The 23,420-nt window shown below is 37.5% G+C and overlaps 1 protein-coding gene across 3 annotated transcripts; it reads left to right on the top strand.

Moving 5' to 3' along the window:
- The first annotated feature begins 44 nt into the window (after nucleotides 1–44).
- Nucleotides 45–23,271, top strand: CARNMT1 (carnosine N-methyltransferase 1). 3 transcript variants are annotated; one of them, XM_061366037.1, is made up of 9 exons: nucleotides 45–471; nucleotides 3,122–3,317; nucleotides 4,320–4,483; nucleotides 12,138–12,278; nucleotides 17,669–17,847; nucleotides 19,183–19,296; nucleotides 20,182–20,285; nucleotides 20,561–20,644; nucleotides 21,791–23,271. In XM_061366037.1, the coding sequence occupies exons 1-9, from the start codon at nucleotides 65–67 to the stop codon at nucleotides 21,803–21,805; spliced, it is 1,404 nt and encodes a 467-aa protein (XP_061222021.1). In that variant the 5' UTR covers nucleotides 45–64; the 3' UTR covers nucleotides 21,806–23,271. The 3 variants fall into 3 exon arrangements, 2 of the variants coding, with proteins under 2 accessions (XP_061222021.1, XP_061222019.1); XR_009727342.1 differs by lacking the exon at nucleotides 21,791–23,271 and having other exon boundaries at nucleotides 19,183–19,292; XM_061366035.1 differs by having other exon boundaries at nucleotides 20,561–23,271.
- The last annotated feature ends 149 nt before the right edge of the window (nucleotides 23,272–23,420 follow it).

Here is a 23,420-nt window from a genome sequence, read left to right as displayed (position 1 = left end):
CACCCGGCCCTGGCGAGCTCCCTCAGCAGGCCTCCTCCGCCCCGCCCGCTGTTGTTTTCTCGCGATGTTGCCTACAGGAAGTGAGCGAGGGAGTGTGCGCCGGCCGCGGCCGTTGGCGGCGGTCGCTGAGGGGATGTCGGCCGCGTGCGCGGTGTCCCCTGAAGCACAGTCGCCGCTGCCGCCGGGCGAGCGCGATCCTCCGGCCAAGGCGATGCGCAGGAGGCTGAGGCAGGGACACCGGGAGGAGTGGGAGCAGTTGTCCTGGGTGGGGGAGGGTGCGGGTGGTGTCGACACCGAGGTGCAGCCGGCAGCATCCCCGGGCGACGGGGACGGGCGTAGGCGGCGGCAGGCGCAGGAGCCGAGAGCGCTGGCGGGGGCAGCTGCGGCGGCTAGGGGAGAGGAAGAGGTGGAGGAGGAGCGGCTGGAGCGGGAGCATTTCCGGAGGATCATCAACGCTTTCCGATACTACGGGTAACCGATACCTACCGCCCTGTGCACAGGGCCCTGGCGCCGCGGCTTTTTTTCACCTGCTGCTGCGCGGGGTCAGAGCCTCGCTGTCCGTGCGGGCGGCGTCTGGCTCCCGGGGAGTCCTCCCTCCGTCCGTGTTCTTTGTGGCCGTGAGCGCTGTGCCGGTAGAGCGGGTTCCACTCCCCTTTCCTTTAGGGATGCCCGCAAAGTCGCCTCGATGTCTTTGTCAGCTAGTAAACATACAAAAAAAAAAAAAAAAATCCAGCAGACCTTGTCGAAGTACAGCGCACCTGGAAAGGTGCGAGAGGTTTCTAGAGGAAGGTCTCTAAGGTGCTTTAAGACGCTGTAAAGTACTCCAAACAGTAGCAAAGAGATGCAAACCGTGTCTCGGTTATTGTGGAAATTTCTGAAGGACGTGTTAGTTTGCACAAGAGATCGGACTAAGGCCATTTGTTGAGTCGGAAAAGACCTTGATGGTCCTGTGGGAGTGAGGTAAAGGGGGGTGGGAAGAACCATACTTAGTATTCGAATCTGTTGAATCGAAGAGGAAACAGAATTTACTGAAGGGGTGGACACTGGCTGCAGAAGTCAAATCCTCTGCAGTTTTTTGGTAAACTGTATAATGTTATTCTAGGTTTGGGAAGCATATTCGGGATGCAGGTACACTGCACATTGTATACTTCAGTTGACAAACCCCAGTCATGTGAATCATTATTATGTGTTGGATAGGCTTGTGAGTGTAACACGGGCATAGTTTGTACATGACAGTGAGGTTCTTGGAAGGAGTGGGTGATTTTTAAGAGTATTTCTTGTGGTTGCACCTTTTACTTTTTTGTTAGTTTTTGTTTTCCAAAATTAGTATTTGGTCACTAGGTTGGTCTAGATGACACTCGGATGTCTCTGTCAAACTGAATTCTCTAATAAAAATTGGACCATACCAAAGGCTTTGTGTTGCTTATTACTGTTAGCACAACAGCCAAATGTACTACTGTCAGAGATGTAACTTTATCCTCTGCCCTTAAAATCTGGGAACATCCTTGTCAACCTTATGCTTAGTTGTGACGGGGTTGTCTTTGAATGCTTCAGTTTTCGTAAACACATAGCAAAAGGATGTGACTCATTTTTAATACAGGAATTGAATTAGATTACCTCTGCCTCAAAGAAATAACTCTGAATTTAAGTGAAATTACATATTTCAGTAAAAATTATTAAGGCAGTAACACACTTTTCAGATGAGACCAGATTAAAGGTCTTGTTTTCTGGAGACATGGATTTAACTTAATTCTTTATGTGTAGTTTTTCTGATTTCAGTGAATTATTTATTCTGCTAGAAGGTTGCAATTCATTGTGAAATGGTGTAGGATTATAGGTCAAGGGCTTTTTTTTTTCTGATAAAACTTTCAAGAAGATGATATTAAGCTAAATAGATATGCTTTATATAGATCATCAGTTTTCTTATTTTTTCTGGCTTTTTTTTTTCCTCTCTTAAATTTCTTTTTTTAAACCAGTGTGGCTATTGCAGTAAACATGCCCTTCTCAGTAGCACATATGTAATTTTGGGGATGTTAACTGGTCAAATTTCCAGACTGAGGTTGCAACTGAAATTGCAGCAGTGGCATCTTACTCCCTCTGATGGCTAGTTTTCCAGCTCTGCTGCTGTATGCTGTCATAAAAGTTTGAGAAACTGCAGTGACTTGGCCTGATAAAATAATTTTCTGTTGCCAGAAGGGGCAGTATCCCTTGTCCTGGCTTCATGACTTCTTGTCTCTGGAGTCCTCATAACAATGGTTCAGCAACTTGACTCGCTAAAGTGACAGAAATCAAATCGAGTGCTATATATACATGTCTCTTTAGGGTTAGCAAGTGAAATGAACTTTGTGGCAGACCTGGTAAGTGCCAGAACAAGGTAGAGGGCAGAACTGTTCTGCATGAGGAGAGGGAAGAGGAAAAAGAGGACCTCTTTCTCTTAGCAGTAGATTAATCTTTTCAATGATTTTTTTTTTTTGTTTTGGGGAAGCAGAAGAGTTATTTTTTAGCCTTGTAACTTGTTTATCCTAGTTATGAGATCAAGTTTACAATACTCATGCTTCAAGGGAGTATGTTGCTAAAAGAATGTAGCTTAGTACTTTACTGTGGCTGCCAGAACACCAGTATGGTCCAGCTGTGACTTTTGCTGTTTTATTGGGAGCAGGTGATTTTGAGGATCCCTGTGCCCACTCCACATCTTGTTATTTCTGTAGGCAAAGATTACTACAACTTTCAGCTACTTATTCAACTTAAATCATACACATGAAACAATCTGGCTGGTTTTGATAGTTTTGTGGGTTGGCTGTTCATTAAATTTTGTAGATCCATGTATTAAGGTGGTGATGATGTGCTCAAAATAAGTGGCTGGTAATGAAACTGAAATAAGGCAATGGTTCTCTTAAACTGCAACATGTTTAAAAGAGAGGTAATGTAGAACTAGAGCTTAAACATTTTGACTAAAAAATTGTTGAAAACTTGTTGTCTAGTAAGAAATTGCAAAGTCTGATTTCTTCCTGTGTCTAAAGAAATTAATAATTCTAATTGGAATAGTTTAGGGTAAATTATTTATATTTACTGTGTGTATTGCTTCAAAATATCTAAAGACCTTAAAACTTTTGCTTTTTAGAACAAATATGCACGAGCGAGTGAACAGAACAGAAAGGCAGTTTAAATCTCTCCCAGCTAACCAACAGAGTCTCCTTCCTCAGTACCTTCCTCATCTTGACAAGATTCGGAAGTGCATTGATCATAATCAAGAGATACTACAGACCATTGTGAAAGACTGCACTCATATATTTGAAAATAAAGAATACGGAGAAGACGTATGTTAAAAATGGACTTTTTTGTACTCCAAATGTTAAATTTTGTCCACTTGGGGATTTTCCATGTTTGTTTTTCACACCTTTAGGTCTCAGACTTTCTTTCCTTTTGCCACCTTTGTTTTCTCCTTTTATGCTTCCCGCCAGCTGTATTTTCTGACTCTTCTTCCACATCTTGTAGAGCTGATGTTTAATAAATCTGTTTGTTGTTCTTGTAGTTACACTTCAAAGCAAAAAAATAAAAAAAATATCCAGAGTTCTAGTTCTACCCTGGATACTCCCCCCCTTCCCACCTTTAACTCTGCATAGCATAAATGGTATTGTCTGTCTTACTGTAGGTTATTTTATGTTATGGCATTCTAGGTCTGATAAAGTTTCAGATAGGGCAAGTATTTTTAATGTTCTCATCTGTAAAAATGTTTTCAGTACTTACCTGCTTTTTCAGTATGGCATTTCTGTTCAGAACAGTTGCGCTCAGACTTGAAAGGCTGGTATAGATGGAAACTGAAGTCCGTTTTTGGTATCTGCAGGAAAGGAGCAGTGATAGGCAGCTCTAATGTAAGCTTCTCAGGTTGCCTCATCAGTACCTAAAGAGATCCTCTTCTCAGGTAAAGCAGTGTAGCCTCTGCACTAGCTAAGCCCTGATTCTTTCCTGAATATAAGGACTATCAGTTGTGCTCTGCTGTGCTGTATTATGTTGTTGGGATTTTTTGTTGTTTTTGTTCGGTGGGGTGTTTTTGTTTTGTTCGGGTTTGTTGCTTGTTTGTTTTTTTTTTAATGTGGAAACTAATCTCTTTGAGTGTTGAACAGAGACCAGCAAACTCAATTTGCTTAGGATTCTAGGTTGGATTTGAGCCCGGGTGTCAGGAGGGAAAGGCAGGTGCTTTGTTAGCTAAAAATCCCAACAGCTTTTATTATATGGCTTTTGTGTACTCCCTTCCCCCAAGACTAAAGATACTCGGTACCTTTTGCACTAATCTTATTTTTCTCTTCCACTTTAATCAGGGAAGAGGGAAGATTACACCAGCTTCAACGTTTGACATGGATAAATTAAAATCCACTTTGAAACAATTTGTGAGAGACTGGAGCGAAGAGGGGAAGCCTGAGAGAGAGTCCTGCTACCAGCCAATCATTAGTGAAATTGTAAAAAACTTTCCAAAAGAAAGATGGTAATAGTATTTTAAGACTTATTTTTTAAGACTTTATGACATATTTTCATGTGATCATACACTGTTGCATGAATGTAAGAATGTTTTATGGAATAATGAAAAGCTTGGACTTGGAGAAATTGCCTTTAATGCAGTGGAATTTTTTAATCAAAGTTGTTGTTTATAATACAAGGTCTTGGAAAATAGAATAATCATAAACTTCACAAAGGAGGTTTACCTTCACCAGGTAAACCAGGAATAATTTTTTTCTTTTTCCCTGCAGTGCGATGTAATGGCATTTCTGTTAGCCTTTCAAGTAAGAGACATCAGGAGGTTGTGAAGTTAATTCAGATGTGCACAGTGAGGTAAAATTTGCAGGTTAGCAGTTTCTGAGTGTGCTGAACATAACGGGAATGACCCCTGTGATATCAGCAAGTATGAGTATTATTGCCCTTCTTGGTGGAGGGAAGGAATAAAGCTCTTAACCTCTACCACAGTTTTATTTCACTGCAGATACTTAGTTCTAGCTTTGCTTTCAGGCAGTTGTTACAAGGTAAATCTTAAAAATCTTTGCAGCATGTGTTGAGGGTAACTTTATACAGTGTTGGCTTGTTAACACCACCAAAATAGTATTTGGCGCAGGGTTTTAAGATAACTTACGTAGAAGTGTGCTGGTAGAATCTTGGGAGATGCTACTCCTGTAAGAATCCCATGTTTAATGGCTCTGGTTTTTTTTGTCAGCCCAGTTGTCATGAAGTACTTTTCAGTGTAAGCTTAGCACAGAGTCACAGGATCATTAGGGTTAGAAGGGACCAACCCCCTTTTCAAGAGAGGGTCACCTAGAGCAGGTTACACAGGAACATGTACAGGCAGGTTTTGAATGTCTCCAAAGAGAGAGACTCCACGACCCACTCTGGGCAGCCTCTTCCAGTGCTCTGCCACCCTCAATGTAAATAAAGTTCTTCCTCATGTTGAGGTGAAACTTCTATGTTGTAGTTTATGGCCATTGCTGCTCATCCTGTCTCTGGGAACCACTGAAAATTTGTGAACTTTGCAACAGATTGCAGGTTAGTTTTGATACAGCTGGGTGTTACTGTGGGTTTTATTCTTTCTCAGTAATGGCTCATAATGCACCTGTACCAATTTGGAAATACCTTCCACTAGCCATCTTTTAATTTTCATTAGTAAAGGCTGTTAGTGGTAACAGAACACAGAGTGGACATGATTGATTTCTCTTTTGCTGTGGGCTAACTTATCTCAGGGTGGATATGCCACTAAAAATGTTCTATATGAAGGTGAACTTTCTGAAAAGGTTATGGTAGAGAACTTGCGTCAAATTTGAAGAGATAACATGTCTGAAGTTGGAAAGTCTTGCCTTTTACATTTATCGTCAGTGAACTTTTATTTCAAAACCTCCAGCTACTTGTAGGAGGCAGTATGTGGTAATAGATTGGGTGACTCTGAAGCTGAGAGCTTTGTGCTGCTTTACCAGGAATTCTGTGTATTGTCAAGCAGAACTAAGATGACAGTGCTTCTGTCCCTATTGTGGTGGTTCTGAAATACCCATTGGGGTTTTCTTTGCCTAGGGAAATCTCAGAAGCATCACTATATAGATGATAGATCTCTACTACAAGTTTGAATTTGTCAAATCAAACATCTTTTTAATTTATAAAATGTGTACTGCATGCTGTCCTGGTTTTGGCTAGGACAGTTATTTTTCTTCCTAGTGTCTGGCACAGTGCTGTGTTTTGGCTTTAGTCCCAGAACAATGCTGATAACACACGAAGGTTTAATTGTTGCTAAGCAGCGCTTACTCTTACCCTGATCAAGGATTTTTCATTCTCTCGTGCTCTGCCAGTGAGGAGGGGCACAAGAAGCCAGGAGGAAGCAGAGACAGGACACCTGACCCAGCCTAACCAAAGGGGCGTTCCATGCCACAGCACATCATGCCCAGTATATAAACTGGGGGAAGGCCCAGATTGCTGCTCGGGCCAGGTATTGGTCAGCGGGTGGTGAGCAGTTGTGTGGCACATCACTTGTTTGGTGTTTTTTTTTCCTTGAGGTGGGATTTATTCCTATTATAATTACTGTAATTATCATATTATTGGATTATTATATATATTTTTTTCCAATTTTTAAACTGTTTTTATCCCAACCCATGGGTTCTTGCATATTTCCTGATTCTCTCCCCCATCCCACTGGGGTGTGGGTCAGAGTGACTGAGGGGCGGTGTGGTACTTAGTTGTTGGCTGAGGTTAAACCATGACCCCTGCATACCTATTCAAAAGCTTAATATTCATGATCATCGTGGATCTGTCATAGCAGTTATGTAAAACCTTTTTCCATTCATGTACTGTTACTTATTGTAACAGTAGAGTCAGTTGTAGACTGACTCTTTTTCATAGTGACCAGATGCTCTCTCCTCCTTAGGTGTGCATGCCTCTTTGAAGTGAGCAGCATAGTCATTCTGAAGTGCCTGTGCTCTTTGTGTGTTGTCAGGCTTAGCTGGCAGTGGCACCTCAGCACTGTAGAAGTAGTTTACTTGCTAGGGCAGGCTGGCTTTTCAGTCTGATTCCTTTTTACAGTTTCGGATGGGAGCAGTTGTTCCAGTTCTGAGGGGCAGACAGGGCCTGAACTGACCATAGTGAAGTTATTCTGGCTGTTTATCAAAGAGTGCAAAGTCCATTTCCTCTGGAGAGGACTGGCTCGGGGTGCTAATGTGTAAAACCAGCCTATAGATGGAATCCCATAGTGCAGCTCTGCATTTCGAGTTCCCTTTTGTAGCACAACGTGCTGAAGTCTCTTGAGATGGTGAGATGAAAGTGCCAGAGAAAAGGTATATTGGTGGCACTGGGTAATGAAAACAGGGTTTGGTTTTTTTTTAGATGTAGTTGATATTGAAAAAGAGAAATAAATGTTTTTAATTCAAAACTGTCAGTACAAGTAACCTTCTTAATGGAATTGTATGTTCAGTTTCTAGTTAACTTTTTGTTAACATTAATTCCATATATTGGAATCATCTGAAAAAGGAGTTCAGATTTTTGAAACTATTCAAATATGTTTTGTGCGATGCACACTGATGTTGTGTTGCTGCTCTTCACAAGATTGGCTTCTATTGCTTCAGCTGGTGTGCAAAGAACAGGAAAAAAGCGCTTTGTGTGCTAGCTCTCCTGGGAAGCACAAGAGTACCAAAAGCAGTGACTGAAAGCAGCTGTAAATTAGAACACTCTTGTGAGCAGGTGTTACTGTTATCTTGTGTTTCAGTCCAGTCTAATGGTAAAAGCTGTTTCTGCCTCCCGTTCCTGTTCAGAAATAATTCCTTCTTTCTGTGTAGTCCTTTAACACAGAATCTGTTAGTAGCATCAACAAACCAGTTTCAAATGAACTGCCATGAGATGAGGTCTTCCTGAAGAACTGATAGATTTCCTGCATTATTCACATTTATATTTAATTGTGTTTCAGCTCACACGGTCTCTATAATATTGTCTGCCTTTTGATGATGCCATTTAAATTTCTTTGATTTCTTGGATTTGAGTGAACTACAGTCACTGCTTTGTGTTGGAGAAAATAGTAAAACCAATAGTTCTTTTATTTCTTGATGGAATATGTTAGTTAAAATATTTTTACAAAACATTTTTTGCATTTTCAACTAAAGCATACTGATGATTTTAATTCCCCTTTTGTCATCTTGATTTTTCTTTCACTTCTGCTGTTACCTTTCCTATTTATGTGAAGGGATGTAAAAATTATAGACTTCTTGTCCAAAATGAACCAAAGAAGTAGTTAAGCTTTTAGTCAATTATCATTCCATGGCCCAGAACAGTAAACTTGGCTATCTTCTCCAGAGTTTTCTTTTATTCATTAACTTGGCCTCTGGAGCCACCTGTAGCTTGAAATTTAAATCTGTCACACTGTCCAGCAATGAGTGCATTTTCCAAGATGCAGGCAGGACAGCTTAGTTTCCTTTTTACTTGAAAACATAATTTATTAGTCTTAAGCCTGGGCTTGGCTATACGTCTTGCAAGTGCTCAGTCATAGTTACGGTGATGATAAAATTTCCGCTTTGTATGATTTTAACTTTACATAAAATACATCTCTCCTTTCAGGGTTTTTAATCTCAAAAATTGTAGCTAATCTAAACTTTGCTTTAAGCACTGGATTTAAGAGCAAGCTATCTCTTCCGTTTCACTCCAGTCCATTGAATGCTTTGCAGGTCTTCATATGGAAACACAAAAACCTCAGCTGCTAAATTTGGAGAAGTGCTCTTCAAGTGATTGTACTGTTTAACTACTTTAATAATTTTATTCAAAAAGTAGTTGTGTTAAAAAAAAAATCTTTGAAAATACAGTTACAATAAAATAGTGAAAATACTATACTGAGGATTGGATCTGTTTACTGTGTAGATTTACAAACATTACAGAGATCAAACATCGGGAAAGGAGTCCCACAGTGTGATTTATGCTGATCTTTCCACTGATCTTCTGTGTATAGGCTTTGTATTTCTTACCAATTCTTATGATTAGATATCTTACCAATTCTTATGATTAGATATCTTACCAATTCTTATGATTGGATAACTTTGAATTGTAGTGATTAGTTTATGAAAATGAGAGTTGTGTTTGATCACACACAAATCATTCTTTTGCTGAACTTCAGTTTATCTCTTCAGCACCATCTGTTTCTTGGGTTGTTTTTTTTTTTAAGGACAATAAGCATAAAATAAGAAGCCCCTATTTTTATAATATATATTTTGTCCATTTAAAAAAGGACACAAAGTTAAAATCTTCATTAATAGCATTAATAAACATCTAAAAGCTAAAAATAAATCGCACTGCAAAATGCAGTACAGTGATGGCACGACAGATTTTAGTTTGCTGGTATTCATTTACTGTGTTTTTAGGAGAATGCTGCAGTTTTGGTAGTTGAGCCAAACAGTACCATGCAGCTCTCTTCTCTGTTCTTTAGCCAGTCTCTTCTCCCCTGTATCTGTCAGATTAATAGAACAATATTTCTTCCCTGTTGCCCCACAGATTTTTAACGGGTACTTGTGGGCTACCCATTTATGTTCCTATATGGTGCTAGATCTGTGTCATAGAAATTGTGCAGCTGCGGGTACTTTGAGGGTAGCTTCATTATAGATAAGTGAGATTATCAGTTATTATACTATTATTGTATTATCAGTTGTCTTTGCAACTGCTGCAATTAGATATCCACTAAAGGAAAGCAGGTTTTTCTAGCCTTCTAAATTATCTTACTACTATAGTAATTAAAGAAAACAGTTTCTGAATGATTAAAAATTAGCTGTTCTAATGACTCAAAAATTAGCATAATAGAGTGTTTTGGAGTGCTCACACTACCACTGGTTTCATATCTAATTTTTTGAAATTCACCAAGAGCTTGTCACTAACAATTCCTTTTGATACTTGAAAAGCAAAATGTGTTTGAGCTTTTCAATTTTTTGAGGGTGGTAGCAGGGAACCATCAACAGTCACTAATTGTTATAGAGTGTGTTCACTACATACCTAGGTTCTCTGACTACAGACTTAAAAAAATGCTTTTGAACCATTTTGGAAGGCTAGTGTCAAATTATGGACATGGATTTGATGATACTGCATTCTATTAGCTGTGCTCTGTATGCTGAAATGAAGTTGGTAGCTGGCACCAGGCCTTAGCAACTGATATGAAGAGTGTACAAAGAAATCTGATTGCTAACAAGTTTCCAGATGGATTTCAGTCCCATAATAAAGAAAGGAAAATAATAAACTGCAAAGGAAAATGCAGTTAAAATCAACTGTTTTCGGAGAGAGAATTCGGAGATTTCTCTCTCTAAGAGAGAAGTTCAGAGATAGAAAAACTATATTATGAACAGAAAGGTACAAAACAATTACAAACAAAATCTGCTCTTATTTTAGGATGAATAAAGATGTAGATTTTGAAATGTGGTTACATTTATATAGCTATTAGTTACCAGGTTATTTGAAGAAAAGTGTCTTTTCTAATCAGTGTATGAGAATCTTGGAAGTGGCTAAAGACTTCAACCAGTTAGAAATACATTTGGGTAGCAGCCTACCACTACAACTATAAGAAGCTTAACATTGAGGTTTTTCTAGCTTCTTCTGGAAAGTGGATTTTTTTTTTTTTTTTCCTCCTTCCAGGTCCGTGTTTTCAAAAATCTAGCCTTCAGCAAGTAATTTTCTCCTGAATTAATCTTTCTTATTTCAGTGGGACTTCAGGCTAGCTTTCTTCTGGCTTTCCTTATAGAAGAGAGGTAAGGAGAGCTGTTGTTTTCACAGGAGTGCTCTTAAGTAACAGCAGTCTTTATTTCCTGCTTTGTGTTAAATGGAAAGCAAAGAATCCGAAAGTAATGGAATGGAAACAAAAATCCTCAATGAGAACTTTGATTTTCCATTTGGGAGGCTTCACTAGGTAGATGGTTAAGCCACAAACCAAAACGTACTATTAAATCTGCTTGTTACTTTTTGTGGCCTTTAGAAGAGAATAATGCTTTCATTTGGTTTTGGTTAATAATCTTCAGAAATGTGCTACTTTTCAGAATTTACTCAACTCCTTCACTCATCTTTATGCTTATGCAGTGTGCTAAATCTTGTAAACCTTTTTTGGCATCCTGAATTTATATGTAGTCAGAGATTCTGCATTTTGCTTGCTTTCATTATATGTCTGGAAGGGCTGATTGTGGTTTTCTTCATTTAGCTGCATATAAATTGATAGGTGTATCTTTTGTCTTTGAAGGTGACATCCAAAAGGCAGGGTAGCCTGTGTGTTCACAGGGTTTTTTTTGACATGTGAAGTTATGAAGTCTTGTTCACAACTGGAAGCTGAAAAAATATTTCCTTTTAGATTAAATATATTTTCAGTTTGGCATGGAAGTGGGTTTTGTTTGCTGAGTGAAGGTTTGATTGCATTGTGATCAAAGTCTAATGCTTAGAATATGTATATATTGCATTTACTGCCTGTAAAATAAGAAAATTTTGAGATTCTTAGTCCTTTACTTGTTGAGCTTGGAAGATGGACAAGGTTTTTCTAGGTATCTCAGTAAACACATTGCTGTGTGTTCTCTGGTCGTCTTCAACTTGATGCCTAGTTACGGGAAGTAAAGTGTTAGAGAGCCGCAGTATACTCTTAAGAAACCTTATGTCACTTAATGTATTCCACTGAAATTGGTGAACGTATGTGAAACAGTTGTTGAGAAGGTAACTAAGGTTTTTGTAGTCTGAATTGCTCATCAGCTTGTGGAAGTTTTCTGATATCAAAATACTTGTTTATTTTTCATGCAGTGTAACCAAGATTTCTTGAATATTTACAATTTATCAGTGGGCTTCAAAGAAAAATGGTGCCATATGCTAATGTTCTTTCTTCAATTCACTTGAGATGTTTAGCTTGATAACTGTAAAAGTTTTCAGGGAAAAAATTGGTGTTTACTTATGTTCTGTATTCTGAATGACAGTTGTATATGTTGAGTCATTTCTGTGGATTACTTTGTACAGTTAACCAATCTGATCAGAACTGGCTCAGCTTGCATTTAAAAAGTAAAGTTATACAGCAAATACATTGTAATATCTAAGTATATGGGAGTGGGGAATGCTCACAGGACCTCTGTAAGTTTTGTTAAGAGGTATCAGATAAAGACTTAACTATTATTTTTGTTCTGTTGCAGGGATTTCTCCAAAGTTAATATCCTGGTACCTGGTGCTGGGCTAGGTAGATTGGCGTGGGAAATAGCTAAGCTCGGTTATGCTTGCCAAGGAAATGAGTGGAGCCTCTTTATGCTCTTTTCTTCTAACTTTGTACTCAACAGGTACATAGATTATGTTTTACTTGCTGATTGAAACCTAAGGAGGCAAAATTATAAATGGGAAAAACTTTAATAAATAAAACTCACAAGAGCACATTTGTAAGTCTTAACATAGGACTTGCAATGTAAAATGTAAAAAATTACAATTTTTAGGGTGTAATAATGAACAAAAAAATCAGTGGGATAAATGTGGGAGGGAAGCCTTGTATCTGAGTCGTTAAAATTATAGAAGGAAGCATGTATTTTGGGTTATGAGACTTAAAACCTCTATACCACGTATTTTCTGCATAATCTTGAATAGGTTTTATGATTTATTGTTTCTGTAAAATGTATGCCTGTCTTACTGATGTCAAACACATACTAGATGATACGTGCATGATAGTTGGTGGTGGTCAACAGAAGAAACCTGTTAAAGTGTCACATTCTATACTGAAATTGTAGGCCTTGTTTGACATGCAAAACAGCCACTTAAGCACACTGAACCACTTCTTAAGCGAATGGCTAAAATAATAGTCAATAATTCTACAGTTATGCTGAGGTACTAAATTTGAACTTAGTAAATGTCACTGTATACGTTTGACTTAAAGTGACATTATTGTACTTAGTATCCTGTCACTTGCATTTGAAATTACTGGTTTCATAATGAATTTCTTATTGAGCTACAAAGGCAGCAAATGCAACTATTCCTTTAAGAAAGAGGCTGGGAAGACCAGGTGGGCAAATAGGGAAGACTTCTGGGGTAGTGTTTTGGGGTTTTTTTTGGGGGGGGGAGTTGGTACAAAGTTCAGACAGACAGGATTTGCCTGTTCATCTTCCATCAGAAATGATGCCGCTTTCCTGAAAACACCTGAATTCTAGACTTGTATTCTGTCATGATTATAATGATGTTTTGGAGCCCTGTTTGTTGACTACCCACCACACACTGTGATGATCTTAAATCTGTTACAGCTTACTGTTCAAAACCAACAAAAACACTATCGTGGCTGCTGCATATCTGCTTATAGCAGTAGTGGTCAATGTGATAAAACCAAGTATTTGCTATAGGCTTATTTGTCCTTTTACTAACTTAAATGACTCTCATCTGGTGGTGAAATTGGATATTGCAGTTGAGCTAATCTAATACCTTTTAGCTACTGAAAGGAGGTCACACTCTTGTCATCCTTACCCATTACAGCTCTGCTGGCTCTTATGCTCCTCGGAACTTCTGAAGTAGCATAAAAGTACTAATTTCCCATCTTTGGGAGCACTGATTGCCTGTCATAGTGATTCAGAGGTGAAAATTAACCTCACTCCCAACTGATATATTTTTTGTCTTCCTCAAATACTGAGGCTTTGGCCTATATGTGGAATTCTGAAAATCCAGGCTTAGCTTATGATAGTAATCATTCTTAACAGCTAATGCTCCTGTGGTGTTTCCTATTCATATAAGATGTATATCAAAGAAGTATGCATTAGGCTTGCTAATGGTATTAGATTTAAATTGAGCATTGCTCAGCTGCTGTAATCTCCATCTTTGCTGGGCCAAGGTACCAGTTACAAGTTTCCTTACCAGCATGGAATAGAATATAGCTAACCCAACTTTGAATTTCAGTCAGTTCAGTTGAAGTCCAAGTATTCCTTTCTGCTAGATGTGATTGTGGCCTTGGGATGTCTCTTAAGAAGGTTTTGGGGACTTTGGGGATCTTTCATTTTAGTCTTAAGTGGCTGTTCCCAGTTATCCTACTGAAATGGATAAGTTTACCTTCCTGGAACTGGAAGAAACAGCAATCATGAGCTGAAGTTACCAGTTAAGGAAGAGTGGTAAGAAAGGATTTTGAGCATTAGTTTTAAAATGCAGTCTTACATTTTATTTTTTTTTTCCCAGTTGATAAAAGCATGATGATTTTGCTAACATGCTACAGTTGGCTGTACCTACATTCACTAACCCTGGTTTATTTTTAGGAAGATGAAGTACTGTTTTGAGTGTCAAGCCAGTGACTACAGTGGGCTTTTAGATGTGGTACAGTGACTTAAGTCTTCTGTACACAGAGTGGTATCTGCTGGTTTTTATGCTTTAAAAAAAAAAAAATTTAATGCTCTTAAATTTTCAACTTTTGTTATTGTGGATAAAGTTACATAGCATAGTATGGAGAGAGTATGTCATGGCGCAACTGTGGTCACTGTAAGTATTTGACATTAATTAGAGTGCATTATTCCATTGAGGAAGCTCTAATTCAAAACTGAAGTGACCCTGGAGTATCTTAACTGCAGTGGCTTCAAGGCTGCTGCAGTCCTTGCATGAGTAATTGTGCTTTTTCTTGTATGGGTAAGGTTCTCACTGCTGGTGTATTTTTCTGGTGTTTACATAAGCTCTGGATATAATGACAGATGGCAGAGGTGATCACTGGTGATGTACAGACATCTTTCATTTCTTACGTGTTTTGGAAGAGGCAAAAGGGAAAAGCATGATCTGTTATCCTCCCCCTGGAAAGCATAATGAAGTTTTCTGGCAGTTTAGAGCCACAGGACATGTGTTACTTCCCTTTGACAACTGACCAGAGGGGAGGCAATGCTAGGGTAGGATCTATGTGGAGGAAGCAGGGCAGCTGTTTGCTGACTTGCTGTTTTCTGCAGCTGGAGATACAGAGCACAAGGTCAGAAGCCTTGGTCTAACAGACCTTTAGTAGCAGTAGCCCCAGTAGTCCCACTTATTTGTGGGAAGGCTGATGTAATTTAAAACACTTTGCATCCAAGTCAGAATAGGGTTGGTTTAAAAAAACTTCAATTAATACCAGTAGAATTCATGCTAATAATCTGCTAATCTTTACTTTCTGGACTTTATATAAATCACTTTGAGAAGGCCACTTAATTGTATTTGTTCCATGCTCATGAATGCCTTTGGATGAAAAGCCAATTAAGTATTTTTTCTTTAAATCACTGCTCAGAAGTAAGATTTGACCTACCCATCTTTTCCAGAATTGTCTTTTCAAGTAAATATTGATCAGTAAATGCCCCTGTGGAAAATAGTAAAGTGCCGCACACTTTACATCTTATTTGACATAATACATTTTCTGTTGGAAGGATATAATTGTAAAAGTCTGCAATACTTAGTTTTGAAGTATAAATTTTGATAGAAGATAATTTTGAAGTATAAATTACTGAACACTTTACATCTTATTTGACATAATACATTCTCTGTGGGAAGGATATAATTGTAAAAGTCTGCAGTACTTAGTATAAATTACTGAAGATGGGAATGGAGGTTTTTAAGTTTGAATATGGAGAGGGGTTGGTCTTTAATATTAAATTGGGAATTCTTTTTGCAACTTTTCAGAAGTCTATGTGAATATACTTCATGCTCACAAAAAAGCAGCTCAGAAAATCCTTTCTAATCTACTGGGATTTCTTACTTTCTTTACCTTCCCTTTTTTGTTGTTAAAGAAAAACTTGACTAAGAATGTAAGGAGAATGCTAGAATGGTTAACACAGCTTTTGATGGCCAACATGTTTGAGGGTTTTGGTCTCTTTTTTTTTTTTGTTTTGGGTTTTCTTTGAGTTTTTGGGGTTTTTTTTTGTGATTGATTTTTGGGGGTTTCTGTGGATTGGTTTGTTTGTTTGGGTTTATGGTTTTGTTTGGTGTTATTTATTCATCTATTCTTCTCATTTTTAACCGCAATAGAAATGCCTTTCTTGAAGAAAATGATGGCCATGTTATTGGGACTTTTTCTCCTCCTTTCTTTTCCTTTGACTGAATATATACAATCAGATTAGTTAAGGTTGGAAATGACCTTAAGATTATCTAGTTCCAGCCCCCCTGCCATGGGCAGGGACATCCACATTGTCCCTAGTCTGTCTTTTGTTTGCAACATACCTATAGAAACACTTTTTCTTATCTTTCACATCTCTTGCCAGACTCAGTCCTAACTGGGCCTTATCTTTCCTGACCTTATCTCTAGCCTCCCCAACAATGTCCTGGTATTCTTCCCAGGCTTCCTGTTCTCACTTCCACCTTTTATAAGCTTGCTTTTTCCTTCTGAGTTTTCTAGCTAGCTCTTTATTTGCCCATGGCCATCCTGGCCTTCTTGTCCCATTTTCTTATTGTTGGGACACAACACTTCTGAGTTTGGAGTAGGTGATCCTTGAATATCAACCAGCAGTCTTGAGTCCCCGTGCCCTGTAGGGCTTTATCGCATTGGAACCTTACTGAGTTACTGAGCAGGTTCCTGAAGAGGCCAAAGTCTGCTCTCTTGAAGTCCAGGGCAGTGAGCTTGCTTACTTGTAGCATTCATTACATGTGCAGATGATTACTGAGCCCAGTATACTGCTGCTCAAGTACAGTTTGTTCTTGTGTTTTGTTTATTTATTTATTTTGTTTGTTTGATCTGTTGGTTTGATTTTTATTTTTTTTTCCATTTTCTGATGAGATAGAAATAATGACATGAAGAAGGTAGTAAAATGTTATTTCAAAGACTTCTACCACAGATGTTTTCTATCCACCAGCCAAATGAGTGCACTTTCTATAACCTGGTAGATTACTAGGAGTTTATGAAGTGTTTGATGATTTCTGCTTCAGTGGACAGATGTATCCTCTGTTGTCTCTGAAAGAAAATGGCTTTACTGTTTAATTACAAACTGATCCTACAGGACTGTGGGAAAAGCTGCTTTTTCTACTTTAATGTTGTATTTTACCACTTTTAAAAAGATAAGAATTGACCCAGTTTGTCATGTCGACCCACAAATTTTACTTTACAAAGACATGTTTACTTAGCATAATTGCAGTGCTCCAGATGTTACTAACTTAAAATGACATCTAGAGCAAAACTGCTGTTTTGCAAAGTGGAATGTATTAATTTCTTTTTGAAATCGAAAAGCATCCTTTGAGTTAGCATCTGGAAAATGCTTTTGTTCTGTGCTTCAAAACCCCAGTGAAGGTGGTTTACAAAAGACAGAAAAGTCTAGAATGAGAACAGATGTTCCCAATAAAATTTATGGAACTAACGTTATTAAGTTGCCTTTTTTTTAATAGAAAAAAAAAATTATCCAGAAGGCTTACCTTTATTAAATATACTAGATCATTAATGTACTTAGTCTTACAAAAGAATCCTCTGCGTTTTCTTTCCAGTGGAGAAGTTGGAGAAAATGGTAAAAAGTGTGTAAAGAAAATTTTAAAGCTAAAAAAGGCAGTTATTATTTTTTGTAGCTAATTTGTGTGTTAGAGTAAAATTGGGCTTTTTTTATCAGTTTGTAAATTGATAGGCAGTTTGAAGTGTTCTGAACTAGATGAAAATCTTTAGGAAATATGTAGCTTTTTATCAACAATATTGATATTAGTGACAGTCTTTGACTCCTGTATGGCTAGGTAATAGCTAAGTAATTAGTTGAAACTGAATTGTGCTGATTTCTGTATTTTGCAGATGTTCTGAAATTAACTCATGTAAGCTTTATCCCTGGATTCATCAGTTTAGCAATAACAGAAGATCTGCTGATCAGATTCGTCCAATTTATTTCCCTGATGTTGATCCTCACAGTCTTCCTCCTGGTTCAAACTTCTCTATGACAGCAGGGGATTTTCAAGAAATTTATTCTGAGTGCAGTGAGTAAATACAGACTTCTAGGCTATCCATGCAGCTATCTTCAGTGTATTTGTTACGGGACAGTTTATGAATAAATAGAACAGAACTGTATCTACAAGCATTAAGCAAAAAGTATTAACTACAGCAAGATCTTCTTATTCCAAATCAGCTTGTCTTAGATATGAAAAAATATAGACACTTATTTGCCTAATAAATGTTTGCTGTAATCTTTTTGGAATAAGACAGCATAGCAGCATTATATAACGGTTTAGTAGATTTAGAAAAGTGATGTTACAAAGGGAACAACATGACTAATTCTCTTTTTTAGTGTATAAAATTAATATTTTTTTGTGGATGCAAACTTTTTGTAGTAGTAAATTGTAAATGAAAAATATACTTACCGTCAAAAGTAAATACTTTTGAGGCACTTTATGTGCCTATTTAGAAGTCATTCTTTTTTCCTTATACAGAATTGGATTATCACCTCAGACCTCTGTTTTCTGTTGCTACCTTTCTGTCCCTATTAAACCCTTTGCCATTTTTCAGTGAAATTACATGGCTCTTGATCTGTGCTTTATTGTGCACTGGACTTCCAGATATTTTCTTGCAGGGGTCTTTCTTAGAGTTGTTTGATTTTTCTGAAAGCTGTGTCTTGCGCTAGAGCATCTGATACTGGCATAAATTGAGACTTTTAATTTTTTTATTTACAGAACTTTAAATTTGTGCAATTTGAAGGATAAATGTCTAGAGAAAAACAGGGAGACTCAGGCTTTAAAAGATAGACTTTGAAAGATCCTGCTTGTTACATTAACTACTAAAAAACAGCTGGAGAAATACTTAGATGCTGAATAAAATGTTTCAAAGCTGTGTGATTTGTGGAAGTACATTTCAGTCTGTACTTCACAGACTCGTGGTGTTCTCAGTGTTAACTACAGAGGGCCAAAATCACTGGGTATTTTTACAGCTGTATTTTTAACAGTTGTAATGAAATTCATAGGGTAGGTGAGTAATATCATGCTTGGGCTTTATATAAAATGCATTATAATATTTACATTTTACAGTATATATGTCCCATTTATGTGACATGTATGAACAATTTTAAGTGCATAAATGATAAATATGTATATTTTAGAGTCTTATGTGTATACACATACACATATAAATAGGTCACATGAACCCAAGCTTAACTGTTACCTTAAACCAAAATATTTTAGTTACTTGTAAACAAAATTGAGAGCTTTTAACTGTTTTTAATTGAAGTTAATGCTGAGTGTATAAACAAACACTGGGGTTAAATGAACTTTTGCAGGGGTAGAAACTTTGAAACTAATCTCTGTGTACATTTTTTTATGCAGATACATGGGACTGCATAGCAACTTGCTTTTTCATAGATACAGCACACAATGTCATTGATTACATTGATACTATATGGAAAATCCTGAAGCCTGGCGGAATATGGATAAATGTAGGCAAGTGTGACCAACCTCTCTTCCTGCTAGCCCTGACTTACGTTTGATCACATAACAGGCATTTAGTACTTGAAAAGAGCTGTGAGGAAGAATGTGTTTGTGCTGAAAACTGTAGAGCTAGAAACATCTAGGGCTTGGAAGCTAACTTGGATGTGTTCAGAGGATGTCCAGGTGTTTGCTAGTTACAATCAAGTCAATGCCATATGATTTTTGAATAGGGAAGTAAATCTTTGTAGTGGCAGGTTTTGCATTCATGCATCAAACATTTGTTATTTGACAAATGTAGTGTCCTGTATTCTTTTCTTTGCTATTTTTCTAAGAAAAAACTTGTTCTGTGTGTAAATACATCCTTGCATTTTTTCATAATCTGTTGTCTAATTTGCACTGTGCTTCTAATCCTAATTTTTGGGGATGAGATCTATATGTTCATTGGCTCAAAAGATGAAAGGCTTAATTTAAGTCCTCCGTGGTAAAGGAACAGCAGGAAAAATACAGAGTTAAAACATACTGTGTAGTAGAAACTGATCAGTCACTACACCAGTCCTGGTCAGTGACAGAGTGGAAGCAGAGCTCCTGAGTAGGCTCCTGCCTTCCATTCTCAAAGGGCAGCAGTGCTACTAGACTGAAGAAATCTTAAGATAGAGAAAAAACAATCTGGTAGGAAATGAGACTTTGTCGAATAAGCAGCTGAACTAACTCTATTTTGCATTGACCCTGAAATTCATTATAAAAATACGTGTGATAGAAAAACATTCATTTGGCTGTATTTGAATATGTGAGTCTGGATATAAATGTTCTTTGTACTTTCAGTATGTACTTTTGATTTTTCTTAAAACGTTTTTGCCTTTTTTTAATAGCTGTTTCCCTTGTGTCTTTGTACTCTAGGTCCTCTCCTTTACCACTTTGAAAACTTGGGAAATGAACTTTCTATAGAATTAAGTTATGAGGATATAAGAACTGTTATACTAAAATATGGATTCCACATAGAGGTAAGAAGATGCTGTAATTTGCAATGAGCAGTATAGGTATAAACCAAACTGCTTTGAAAAAACATTGACCTTAAATTTAACTCTACATAATGGCATATACTAATGACTTCTAGGAGAATTAAATGCTTGTGTGTTGCAAGTTATTTGCTTTCCTCATTTTTAAAATTACATAATAGTCCTTGAAATCTAGTAAGTACATAGCACTTACCTTCTTAAGGGTAACTTGAATATTTCTTGTAGAGAATGTGTTTTGAAAATGGCTTCCTTTTTATCAGGTGGAGGAAGAATCCGTACTGTCAACTTACACTGTGAATGAACTCTCCATGATGAAATACTACTACGAATGTGTGTTGTTTGTGGTGAGAAAACCAGAATAGAAGTGGTCTGAATAGTTCAATAGGGGAAAAAAAAAAAAAGTTGTCTTGAAAGCTAGAAGTGAGAATCAAATGGACTAGGTGATGTCTGGACACAACCTCAAATCAAGTGGTGCCTTCTTATTCCTAATAGGTTTTAGATAGTGTCTATTTTCTTAGTATCTCTATTGCTATCCAGACATGTACTATGCCATGCATATTTGTTATATACTTGTGAAAATGGAGGAGGAAGTGTTCACATTACACTGTCTCTGCTTTGGACGGCATTCAAAATAAAAGCAAAGTTTTATTGAGAATGAAGTTTAATGTTTGCCATAAATAAACTTTGCAAATGCTGCTTCGTTTTCTGTAGATTGATTTTATTTTTTCTACTTACTGATATTAGGAATACTTAAGAGATGCTTATTGTACTACTTGTGGCATAGGGAAGTTATTTCTAAGCATATACTTAAATTATGAAGTCTGAAATGATTGGAAAGTGATAAAATTATTAGTAATAGATAAAACAGCCATCAGAACTATTAGACCATTTTCTGTGGAACTCAGAATGAAGTAGATTATTATACAAATTCCAGTATTTGACTGTGCTACTGTTAACAATATAATCAAAACAGAACCCACAGACTGAAACTTTTGAAATGGTCTGTGAAAACAGAGTACTGTGTGATGAAAAAGTAGCATGTCACAGAGAAGTAGTATGTTAACCTCAGTTCAGGAGTAACACCAATTTTGATAAATCTGCTAGTGTTGAAACTGAAATATGTTAGATGCTTTGCAATCTTAAAATACATGGATTTTTGAGTCACCTAGTTAATGTTTAAGCCAAAACAGTGGAGCAGTATTTTTATTCTTGTTAACATAATTAACAGAGTCATGTAATGCCTTGAGCTCTTTTTTTAACGTTGATAACATAGCAGATTTATCCATGCTGTATGCAGGTAGTGCAACAGAAAAATCCCTCAAGCCAGGGGGGGAAGTTACATGTATGTTGTATGTGCTGTAACCTATCCACCTCTACCCAAGTCAGCATATGCAGCCCAACTGGTATATATAGCTTTCTTGTAACTTCAGGCTCTTTACCCTTGTGACTTAATGACTTCTTGTTGCTAATGTGTTTTTTTTCCCTGGCAGATGTGGCATAGGTGAATATTTAATCTACACATCATGCTACTATACAAGAGGCTGAATCTTCTGTCACTTAAAAGTGATGTACATGAAAAAATCTTAATTAATAATCACTGTGCTGACAAGAGGTACCATGTTAGCCATTTCATTTTCTTAACATATTGGTTACCATAAGTACCATTTTTAACAATTTGAAAAATTTCTTAAATGTAAAAATATTATGGTAAGGAATCAAGGGCTTTTTGTATTGGTCATAATGGCAGTGGACAACAGCTTGCTTGTTCTCCATTATTTCTGGTTTGGTTTGTTTGTTGTGTGGTTGGGTTTTTTTTTTTTCATGGAGTTGTCCTAATTACATCTCTTCAATAAATCTGTTACTGGCTTTTGGATTTTTCCCGTTACGGCAAAAATTTTGTGCCTTTGTTCCTAAATTGAAAGTCTGCAAGGAGGAAAAGGACAAACTTTATTTTTTTGATCGTTTCAATGCTGTGTAAGAGAGCAACATGCCCGGATATACTTCAGGATCATGCCACTTTCTGCTCAGAATTGTTACTGCGAATAAAGGCTTCTCGTCTGCAGCAGTCTTCAGTTACAGCTTTGCTTTAACTAGTCTTATTTGAACTCATTAAAAGCCCCCAAAATGAGCAGTCGGAGATCTGTGGTGCTCCAGGGCAAATATGTTTAAAGCTGAAACATTGCCATTGCCATAAAGTAGGTGAAATATAAAAGCCCCTCGACACCTAATAATAATAGAAAGTTGCTTTAATTTCCTTGTTGAGAGACTCTGTGCTTCTTTGCTTTCTTTCTGATTTTTATTTTTTCTCTTAGATGGAGTATGATTAGTATTTTGCCTGTATTTCAAGCTCCTTGAATTAAGATGTTAGGTGAATGTGGATAATGCTGTTGCTGAATAGTTTATGTATCTGTCATATTCCCCAGTTTCTGCCTCCTACCCAGCCTGTAGTTACACTTAAAATGCTGTATTCCTGTTCTGCACAAACAGGCACTGAGCTCTTGCTTTCTTGTAAGTTGTGGCTATCTTTTGTTCTTTGCCACCCTACATTGTCACAAGTGCCATTTTATGTGTTGCTTCTGGAAAATGTTTTTATTTCCTTATGTCAGGTATACAGTGATGTGCTATTATTTATCATCTGAAAAATGCCAGTTTTCCCCAATGTCCTCTTGAATTTTAATGGTTGCATTAGGAGTTGGAAGCAGAATAATGATGTGAATAAACTGTATGAGTTGGCTGTGTTTTATACTTGAGCTCCTGTCGGCGTTATTAAAATTCTAACTTGTATTTTATTCATGGGGATAATTGTGTATTACTGAATGTGATTGCATTCTTCTATTCAATTGTATACATGGGGATAGGGGGGAATGCTTGAGGCATCCGTCAGCCGGAGCCAAGATCATTTAATTTACTTTACTATTAAACTGTATGTGGTATCTGGTGTAAAATAAAATGCTGCATAATCTTCAGTGTACTAACACTCCTCATACGGAGCCGTAAGGTGTCCTGTGTTTCTGTGTATGTGCAGTGCGCCCTGGGATGGGTGACGACGGTAAGGAGGGGAGGTTTCACGGTGTTCTCAGTGTGGGAACGGCTTCTTGGACATTAAGCTTTGCCGTAGAC

This window comes from Neopsephotus bourkii, unplaced genomic scaffold, assembly GCF_033783945.1.
Source record: "Neopsephotus bourkii isolate Nb327-2 ecotype Australia unplaced genomic scaffold, CSIRO-AGI_Nbou_v1 NB_1293, whole genome shotgun sequence".
Taxonomy (NCBI): Eukaryota; Metazoa; Chordata; class Aves; order Psittaciformes; family Psittacidae; genus Neopsephotus; species Neopsephotus bourkii.
This window is presented reverse-complemented; position numbering and strand designations above follow the sequence as displayed.